Source organism: Cariama cristata, unplaced genomic scaffold (genome assembly GCF_000690535.1).
Source record: "Cariama cristata isolate BGI_N322 unplaced genomic scaffold, ASM69053v1 scaffold11299, whole genome shotgun sequence".
Lineage (NCBI taxonomy): Eukaryota > Metazoa > Chordata > Aves > Cariamiformes > Cariamidae > Cariama > Cariama cristata.
The window spans coordinates 1,142-11,924 of NW_009634047.1; the positions used below are offsets into that span (position 1 = coordinate 1,142).

Below are 10,783 nucleotides of genomic sequence, written 5' to 3' on the forward strand. Positions count from 1 at the left end.
GTGATCAGGTGCAGCTCTTTTGAGGAGTAGCTGCTCCTTTTTTCGGGCAAGTGAGAGTGGTTCTTTATTGCTAACAGAACTGAATTGTTACTCTGAAAAAGGAAGTGACATAAAAGGATGTGCTGGCCCAACTTCCTTGTCTTCCACATGAGAGCCAGGGGCTGGTTTATATTGCCTGGTTGATGATGAAATGTCTTTTTTTATATTTTTTATTTTAGAGTAATTCATCTTTGGAGAGCAACTTGGAGGGCCTAGCTGGTGTTTTGGAAGCTGATCTGCCCAATTACAAAAGCAAGATACTAAGAATACTATGTACTGTGTACGTATGCGGGAGATCTGGGAATCTGGGAGGTGCTTCCTTCTTTGTGCATAAATTTTAAGTATTTAAGCTAGTTTAAATGCCAAGAATGGCTTTAGTTCCTGAGTGCTGTTATAGTGTAGAGTTTGGTTTACTACAAACAAAAGAAATGGAGGAATAAACTTATTAGGTACTAGGTATAATTAAAGGAAAATACCTCTTTACATTACTGTGAATTGAAATGTGTACAAAAGCTCAAAACAGATAGAAGAAACCACAAAGCTGCTCTTCAGTAGCAATGAGAACACAGTGATGCTGGGCAATATCCAGTTTCCCAATGAAATGCTTGAAAGCACCAAAACTATTGGCTGCTAACACTTAGTCATCTTATCTGTGCTATTTTCTCGTTGCCTGTTCCTCTTCTCTGGCATTGAGATGCTTGTGTCTTCGTAAGCCCATTTGCTAGAGGAGGGGAGCTGGGGACAAGAAGAGCTGAAAGCGGTCTCTCCAGTGGCTGACAGCTCTCCTTCCTCTCCCTAGCCAAGTGCAGGAGCAGAGGTGTGCTGTGTTAGGGTCACTGAGTAGTGTCTGAGGGAGGGGTTGTGCAAGGTCTACAGTAGTAGGTCAGAGAAGTATGAAGGGGGTGTGTGGTAGAGAGGGAGAGTGTTCCAGCCCTAGCCTATGCTATGATTTTGCAGGTACCTTAAATCTATTTTGTAGCAATGTTTGTTAATGTAAAGCAAATAACACGTTTTTTTTTCCTATGGCAGTAAGACACTTCTGAAAGTATAGTGTTATCTTACATGCATACAAAAATGGTTGAGGAAAATTAATTCTTTATTGTAGAACCTGGCCTTCCCTATGCTGTGCTTAAAATCAGTTACTTTGACTTGAGAAACTTGGAATCAAAATTAATAGCATAAAAGATGTATACCTCTTGTGTAATCTTGCTGATGCTATATAATAAAATTATTTCTAAATTATGAACTTAAATCAAACTTTTTACATGCTTTCATAAATTCTGTCACTTACATTATTTGGCCAACCCTCTGGAATACTCAGCAATTAGATATAAATAAAAAGCATGTACCTTAAACATACTTGAAAGTGGCATCTACTTTTCTAAATGAGTAGTTTAAAAAAAGATTGTCTGTAAAATATTTACCATGGGATAGAAGGTAAGATCACACTAGCACTTTTTTCTTATTTGCTTGTAAGGTAAGTTTAACTTTATAATAAGCAGATTCTAAGATGCTGTGCAGTTACCAGTTGGCACATGATGAATAAACAGTGAACACCATGTTTCTTTTTCTGTGTCAGTGCACGTCTGTTACCAGAAAAGCTTACTGTTTACACGACACTGGTTGGATTGCTGAATGCCAGGAACTACAATTTTGGTGGGGAATTTGTAGAAGCCATGATTCGTCAGCTTAAAGAATGTCTGAAAGTCAACATGTATAACGAAGCTGTGCATTTAGTAAGTGGTTTTTTGTTTGTTTTACATTTTTCTTCATCCTTTTTCTCTCTTTCTTTCACCTTTTTGTTCCAGAAGAACTGGGCCTTTGAGTGTGTATTACAGTCTCTTCTGTCATCAACGTGCAGTGCACTGTAGGTATACCAAGAGGAAATGTGTGTTATGTGAGAAGAATTTCCTTCCTCAGAGAAGAGTAATCATATTACAGTTGCAAAATTGACTTCCAACTGTTTATTTTCCCAGTGACAAATTAACTTGCAGTAAATAGAGGTGCTCCTTCCGTACCTGTCCTACAGTCTAATGTAAAAGATAGATGAAAGGCATACACTTTTATTGTATTCAGAGGTATATGATCTTCTTGGGGCTCCCATGAAAAAAAAGACAATAAAAGAAAATGAACAGTCTGGTTATTAGAAGCTATATTTGATGGCTGTTATCAGGTCTGTTATTCTGCTAATGAGGGATGAAGATCAAGCAGGGAGTTTTAAGTGGTGTCTGTCTTTGAAACTATTTGCTCAGCTCTTACTGCTTCTAGATTTTGTCTGCAAAAAGGTATTAGGACTTCATCAGTGTCTGATTTAGAAGCCTAGTGCCAAGCTCGCCAGCTTCTTTTGAAACCAACTGGTGAAAATTAAAATTCTGGTATTTCAATGTATTTTGTCAAGAGACTGCTGTTCAACTGTGGAACGCTTTTGCTAATAAAATCCTCATTAGTACTCTGAATGTCAAGCTGTCCCTTGGCTTCAGCTTCACCTTCTCTGGTCACGCTCATGTACAAATGACTTGTAAGAGTAATAACTGAGGGAGTGGCAGTGGAAATCTTTCCTCAGCTTTGTCAAAGACTTTTCAACGTCTCTTCAAAGCAATGAATAGCTGGAAACTAAGAGTTTGGTACTTTTCTCTATTGTAGTTGCTCTTTGAATACTGAAATGCTTAGCCCAGATCACTTTGCCAAGACTTCTTCCCGATGATCTGCCTTCAGATAAAAATACCTGTGTTGATATTTGAACTACTTTTTGTGAATGTGCTCTGAAGAAAAAATGAACCTTTAGCAATTAAAATGTCGGAAGTTTTTCTTAGAATTGCAGCCTATATTGTCTGTTAAGATTGTGGTGCTACTGGGAGAGCTTAGGTCCTACTAGGGCCTTGTTTAAGTCTGAAGGCAGGATACAAATCAAAAGAGAAGGGAGAGTTAAAAAAAGCAGCATGTGGGAAACTGCAGAGGGTCTGCAGATTCCTTGGCAGAGTATGAGGCAGTTGACCTTGACCAGATTGTAGTGTACCCGTGAGAAATTGCAAGATAACAAACTTGGATAGTTTTGTTATGCTAATGTGCAAAACAAGCAGAAGGACGGGAAGCAGAATATGTGGATGTGCAGGTGTGGCGAGCCAATGGACTTAAAGAGCAAGGAGCCCGGACCAGTGGGGGGAGGACAAGTATGAGAAAGAACAGTATAAAAGTTTGGAAATAATTAATAAAATAGCAAACACTTTCTTGCACCAGATTCTTGTCGTGTCCGTCTCAACAACGACAGGGACACTGCTCTGCCTCAGATGTTTTCTACTTAAATTTCCATTTCTGTCAGTCTGGATCTCTTACTAGAGTGCAGCCAAATCAAGAGTATATTCATACTGTGGAGATTTTTTTCTTCCCAGGCCAATAAGACCATTTGATTCCTATCATTCCATCAGTCTGTCACATTTCTGAAACCTGAAAATGCCAGCAGTTTTTTTACATAGGCTCTCTGTGTAACTATCTGTATTTATGAATAAATAATTATAGAAATTAATCACGTATAATGGCATACAGATTCGGCACTTCTCTTTCCTGATGCACATCTGGGCTCATGAAGCAATGGATGAATCCATCTTCAGCTTTTTAGAAGTTTTTTTTCCTTCCACTTCTGTAATTTTAATGATCTGATAGCATTCAGAGTAGATAGAAGAAGGGCTTTTTTTCTGCAGTATCAGTTTGCATGTCTTTGAATGCATGCTGGTGTTTCCCACCCTTCCTTAATTAGGAATATTATCCTTGCAATGTTATTGCAGTGAAACAGACTGCAGACATTATGATGAACGATATATTAGGCAGTACTTACTGTACTTGTTTTCCAGGTTGAAAGGTAAGTCTGTACAGTGTGCAGTATTTCTGCCTTTGTAGTACTGAATGAATATTGTACTTTAAATGACTAAAACCATCAATAAAATAACGTTTTTTTGTTCTTGTGCAGTCAGTTAAAAAGTATTCATTTAAAACAATTCCTTTTTGATCTTTTTTAGGTTCGTTTTCTGTCTGATCTTGTGAATTGTCATGTAATAGCTGCACCTTCGATGGTAGCTATGTTCGAGAACTTTGTGAGTGTGACACAGGAGGAAGATGTACCCCAAGTAAGCAAAAGATCTGTAGGCTCCCCAAGTGCTGTTTTCACAATTTTTCTGTACCATTGATTCTGTAATTATGCTTAGAACAAGGAGGTTTTAGAGAGAGCAAGCTAAATGGACTATCGTGTGGTTTCCTTAGCACAAGTAAAAGGAGCCTGTGGCAATTAGAAAATACATGCATATAGTAAGAAAGTATGTTCCTTTGTAGTGAGGCAGCTGAAGTGAATCCATTTTACTTTACTTTGGCAAGTGCATGGTGACTGGCTTATTCTGCTATGTCAATAATCTGCAGAAGGACTGTGAAAGTGATAACATTTTTTAAGTGTGCATGTCAGAATGACTTGTTAAAAATTATACATTTCAAGCAAGAATATATTTTTTTTGTGACTTGTCAATCCAGTATGTAATTGCTGGTCTTTACATCCTCCCAAAATAATAGTTTTGCTGATGTTTTAATTTAAATTAAAATGGGGGGTGTGTACAAAATCTTTTGGAGCTTACTTGTATACTTAGATTTCAGTATATTTCTTTCCAGGTACGATGTGACTGGTATATGTTTGCATTTCTGTCATCTTTGCCTTGGGTTGGAAAGGAGTTATATGAGAAAAAGGATGCTGAAATGGATCGTCTCTTGTCTCAGACAGAAAGCTATTTGAAGTAAGTTGTAACCCATCAAAAATAGTCTTACCGGTGTCTATTCAAGTATAGATTAATAGCTTTGATTATTGCTCGCTTAAAAGTATTCTGAAATCTTAGGTCTGAACCATTCTGTGGGGGGAAAAAAAAAAAGCCCTGAAAATAGAATAGGTGGAGAGATTTTTTAATTTGAAGAGTTTTATTGTCTTGTCTAGTTCTGGAGTATGTTGACAGTCTCGTTCTGCATATGCTGGAGCAGCTGCAGTTGCAAGTGTGCTGTGAATACTGATAGGTTGTTGCGTTAGTGCTCTGCAGTGTAACTGCTTTCTGTCTAAGTGCTTCAAGTTAACATTGTTGTCAACATATAATAATAGAGGTATTTTAAGTAGTAGCAAACCTGGTTTTAATATGCTAGAGACTTCATCAGCTGAAGAGATCAAATAGTAATACACTTACAATAAGAAAAAAATCACTGCCCTAAATTAGTCTTTTAAAGTCAAGTTTTTTTTCCGGTGTAAACAGACGCCGCCAGAAGATTCATGTACCCATGCTACAAGTTTGGACTGCTGATAAACCACATCCACAAGAAGAGGTGAGTGAACTTTACATTGCATTCTCTCAGAAAGTTTTGAAACTCTTTATCATAAAATTAAAAGACACTTCTTAAAGTATTAATGCTTTGAATTGTCTCCTCTTTGTCATTAATACTAAGAAGTTCTATGTGAGGAATTCTCTTCTAAGTCTTGGGCTTAAATATAAGGTTGTATGGGGTGAGTAGGAGAATGTTTTTGTTGTTTGCTGGCAGTCCCCTGAGGAAATGTTATGAAGTGAGGAATGGTTGTTAATTGTAGTATTTGTTTTGGAATTGCAGGTATAGGGCATTATGTTAAAAGGACCTTTGTGAGAAGCAGAATGTAATTCCTTACTTGTCCCTTAATGCTTTCCCTCTGCAAGAAAGAAACCTTTGTAGTGGCTTTGCTTTCTCAGCTCTAGAAAGTGCTGAACAAATACGTAGAAACTGTATGCAGCAGTTACCATGCCATCTTTCACAATTAAGCCAAAAATACTGGAGCGGAGAGGTGACATCTGGCTAGTTTGGTGTGGAATTTGCCTTTTCAGATATTCTTGGGTTTGTTTGTTTTTTCTTCCCTGTAAGTTTGAGGACAAACTTACTTGAAAAGTGAGATCTAGATTGATCTTCTGGGAAGTTTTGGAACATGGCCCTCTTGCCTTTTGTTCACTGTTCTGATTAAATCACAGTCTTAACAATTATCTTGCTAATCATAATTTGGAGAGGTAGACTGTCTGATTATATTATGTATTATTCTATGAGTCTATGACTGATTTGTCAACATGAGTATTCTGCCTGCCCAAGATCTGAATTTCCTTATTTAGTTATTTAGAGGAGGGATTAGCAGAGAGCGTTTGAGACCGTGTGTTACCCAGAGTACTGCAAACATGGCTGTTCACTTCAGGTGCTAGTTGTTACTAGCTTTGTTCCCATTTTGTGGTGTCATTATTTCAGTAAATGCAAAGCACTTCCATGTAAAGACATTTCTTGCACCAGTTATAACTTGAAATGTGTTCAGAATGGCCACAGACCTCCAGAGTTCTTGGACTGCTTTTAGCAAGAGAGTAATTAAACAAAGCAAGACCAGTTGCACAGGTGTCTGTGCCATCTCTGGGAAAATGCTGGGACTCACAGTTGTGTTGAAAACCATGGCAAAGGTATTTAATATTTAATAGTATTGTATTTGTCTTGAATATGTAGTAGCTGGTAGATTTGATTGCTCTGGAAACAGCATGGCCGTCCTACGGAATGTCTTTCCAATTTTAATGTTGGTATTGTGTCTGTTCTAATACCACCAATGAACAGTGACTGAAGTAATGTTTGCTGCTGTAGTTTCACTGGCAGATTCAAAGGATGGCTGTCATGCTGGAACTCCTGGGCTGCCTGTTGGTGTTTAAAAACCTGCCAGTGGTTAAATTTTACTGACACAGTTTTCTGTGGAATTAGGAGCAGCTCTCGTGTTTAGAGTTCTTAAGTTATTTCTTGGTTTACTGAATCAGCAGTTTAAGAAACTGGTTTTTTCTGAATGGAATATGGAATTAAGAAATAAATTTCTGATAATTTAGGGAGCTGCCAGCTTCGTTACAAGATTCATCACATCTGATGTTTCTCACCTTTTTCCTTCAGTATTTAGACTGCCTTTGGTCTCAGATTCAGAAGCTGAAAAAAGACCGCTGGCAAGAACGACACATTCTGAGGCCCTACTTGGCTTTTGACAGCATTCTTTGTGAAGCACTGCAACACAATCTGCCTCCGTTCACTCCTCCGCCTCACACTGAAGATTCTGTGTACCCGATGCCAAGGGTTATTTTTAGGATGTTTGACTACACAGATGACCCTGAGGTATGTGATTGCTGTGGAAGATGGTGAGCGGATTTCACAGTTAGGTTCCTAGGGCAGTATTGGTCCAAATGTCATGTTACCTTTCCCAAGATACTGGGTGGTTTGGAGACCAGTAGCAATTCTACTTTGGTACTTCCACAGAAATGACCTACCTGAGCAAGTTACTGTACAAAGCAAATCTGTGAGGACCAGAATTTAGCGAGTGAGATGTTGTGATACTTGTAGAATGACAACATTGACTGAATTTTCTAATGTCTCTAGTAATACATTCACAGAGTTAGACTTTCTGTGCATAAAGTTGGTGACTTGAGTCTTTTTCCAGGCTAGGTATTTATTGTAATGTTTAAAGACAGTTGTTTACTCATCTGTTAAAATTTGTTGATGCATAATGTGAAGCAAAGGAGTGCTCAATTGGGGTGGGTGAAAGATCCGTCTATCTCAATAGTCTGTGTGCAGCATTGGACAACAGCAGATACATAGACAAAAGTGTATAGAAATAGGAAGAGCATATATACTGCTTTCCCCCAGTGCTTTTACACCTCCCTTTGCGTTAAGTCTGCTGCCTTTTACCTTCATTTATTGGCCTCTGTTTTTTGCAATGAATGAGACCATGACTGTGTATTCTTTCCACCCTATCCTGGCCGCTCCTAGCTTTTTGTTTATCATATTCCAGCTCAACTGTGATTTATTTTTTTTTTTTTTTTTCTTTTCTTTTTTTTTTCTTCTTCTTCTCTTTTCCAGGCTGCATGGTCTTAGCCTGCCTGGTGGAAGCCTGCCTGGTGGATCCTCAGAGCAATGGAAGAAGGAGATGCACCATGAACTTATAATCATGTTCTCTCATTTTGTTCCCATTTCTTTTTGTAACGACTCCTAGTATTCATTTTGTTTTAATCTGAGGTTTGTGTGGAATTGTGTTACACTAGCTTCTCAGTACTGAGGGATACAGGGCAGCTGAGACCTCACTGTGTTTACCTGGATGTCGGACTATTTTTTTCCACCTGTAAATGTGTGGAAGATAGCTTGCTACCTGTAGTACCACTGCATTAGCAGTGATTTTTCATGAATCTTAATTCTTTCTTACCAGGGCCCTGTCATGCCTGGCAGCCACTCTGTTGAACGATTTGTAATAGAAGAGAACCTTCACTGCATCATCAAATCCCACTGGAAAGAGAGAAAGACTTGGTAGGAAGCACTTAGCACTATGGGGCCCTGGCGCTTTTTATATGCTTCTATGGCTTCGGTGCCATCAGGGATATGCGGAGTCCTGCACTGATTAGACAAGAGCTCAAGATTAAACATTTTCTAGATAAACATTTGATGAAACTTGATTTAAAATGTGTAACTATATTAAAACTATTGCCTGGAATACTGTGGATCTGTAATATCCAAATAATGGAGAGTCTGTATGACGCGGGGAGACAGTGGCTCCTTGGGAAGGGAATACCTTCGTAATACAGGATGTGCTGCAAAAAATATGCAGACACACCTTACTCTTTGTGGGAGCACTGTGGAGAGTGTTGTTGTGTTATGCTTCCTGGAATTTCGCTGCTGATTTGTTGGGGCACCGTGAGCCTTGAGCTGGTTCATTTGGAACTGACTGTGCACTGGTGTTCATGAACACACTTCTGCTTCCTTCTCCTCCTCGTTGCGTTATTCTCTTTGGGATTACATGGCAGACAGAATTGATCTCACTTTGGGGAGTCATTGCAGGGCCAGCAGATTTCATTAGTTTGAATTCAGTGGTGACAGGCAGCAGTCAAGGCACTTTTCTTAATTTCTGCCTGAGCAATATCTGATGTGGGTAATTGATAACTGAAATGGTTTGCCACAGGTAATTGGCTGTGTCATGCTTCCAAATAAGAACAACCAAACTTTGTATAGTCTGAAAAAAATGGGCAGAAAAATGTTTTTGGTGATGGCACATAACAAAGTTTTTTTTGGTTGCAGCTGTTTGACTCAGCAGAAACTAGAAATTCGGGGTTGTTGCAGTTACGGGGATAGTCTTAGTTAATTCTCAAAGGAAAGTAAAAGACTGGAGGGAGGTGCAAGATTTGCCAGAGAGGTAGAAATAAAATCAAGAAAGTAGCAGTTGTTTGCTTTGTAATAACGATAGGTGATAATGAGCCGATTAAAAGATGAAGCATTTGAAGTGTGAGAGTTTCTTACATAACCCATTAGTTTAATTGTGCCTTTAAGTCATTCTGAACATCTGTTATTTGGGGTTTTTTTTCCTTTTCATGCCAGAATTACAGATCACCATGACTATTTATGCAAAACTATTTTGCTTAGCGGTATAGCATTCAAGTGATGTAACTACACAGAGATAAAATACATCGTTACAAGTCATAGATTAGGCAATGCTGGTGTGTTCTTGTGCTGTTTCTGTTTTAAGTGTTCTGTGGATTGATGGACAGACTTTGGAAGATTGTTGATTTTGTTTTGCTGCTTTAATGTGAACTGTTACCCAGAGTTAAGCATTTTCTTTAACTTTGTTACTTCATCTTTACATCACATTTGCTGTGTTATGTCCTGAACTGAATATGTCTATGGTTTTGCAGTGCTGCACAACTGTTGAGCTATCCTGGAAATAACAAGATCCCCTTGAACTACCACATAGTAGAGGTATGGGTTTTATAGATAACCTCTTTTGTAGCTCTGTTATTTCATGACTAGCATGTCCCAGTTAATTCCATTATAGGTCCATTAAATTATAGTTTGATTTGGAAGTCAACCAGAACCCTGTTGAATTCAACCAATGGCTTTTAAGTGAGTGGATTATATAGAGCTGAGTGTTAATTTTATGCTTTTTGTTGTCATTTTAACTTTTGATGCATGGGAGCTTTGGTCAAGCACCAAAATTTCTTAGTACACTAGTAGTCCAGGTTGTGGCATTTCTCAAATGTTTAAAGTTTTACATATGATGGTTCTAATGTATCACGCAGTGTAAGAGATGGCTACATTTGAGTCACTTTTAGTTTAAAAAAAGAAGAATTAAAATGCAAGAGCAAATGGACCCAAATTAAAATACAAGAAACTCCATTTAAATGTAAGAAAAATCTTTTTTTTTTTCTTTTTACTGCGAAGGTGGTTAAAGTCTGGAAGAGTTTGCACAGAGAACTTGTGGAGTCTCTGTCCTTGGAGAAGTTCAGAACCTAATAAGACGCAGCCCTGAGCAACCTGCTCTAGGTGCTCCTGCCTTATGCAGGGGACTTTTGGCTAGATGATCTCCAGCCAGACTCAGCTATTCTGCATGATTTTATGTTGGATCTTCTAAATGATTTTGTTCTACTGACCCTGAAGAGAACTTACAGTGAAGTAGTGGTGTGTTTCCTCTGGGGCCTCCTCCATATTAGAGAATTTTAAATAACCATAATGTGTGTCAGAAGAGCAGCATAGGTTTTCTTTTGCTTCCTCCTTTCAAGGGTCTGTTTTCAAGATGCAGCGCTTTATAAAACTTCATTAATTTCCATCAGAAATTGAAAGGGATTAAGAGATTTCAGTAATAATGGCAACTTGTCATATAGAGGCTTTATGAAGAAGTAACTATAAGTAGGAATTTCAGAGCTAATTATAACAAGAA

The 10,783-nt window shown here is 38.3% G+C and overlaps 1 protein-coding gene across 1 annotated transcript; it reads left to right on the forward strand.

Annotated features, from left to right (window-relative positions):
- Positions 1–218: 218 nt before the first annotated feature.
- LOC104166920 (nuclear cap-binding protein subunit 1) lies at positions 219–9,825 on the forward strand (the record flags this gene model as incomplete). Its single annotated transcript, XM_009707018.1, has 8 exons — positions 219–319; positions 1,619–1,775; positions 4,053–4,160; positions 4,690–4,811; positions 5,313–5,382; positions 6,988–7,203; positions 8,288–8,385; positions 9,762–9,825. Coding segments are annotated over 8 exons (936 nt in total), but the record flags the coding sequence as incomplete, so codon positions are not given.
- Positions 9,826–10,783: the final 958 nt, after the last annotated feature.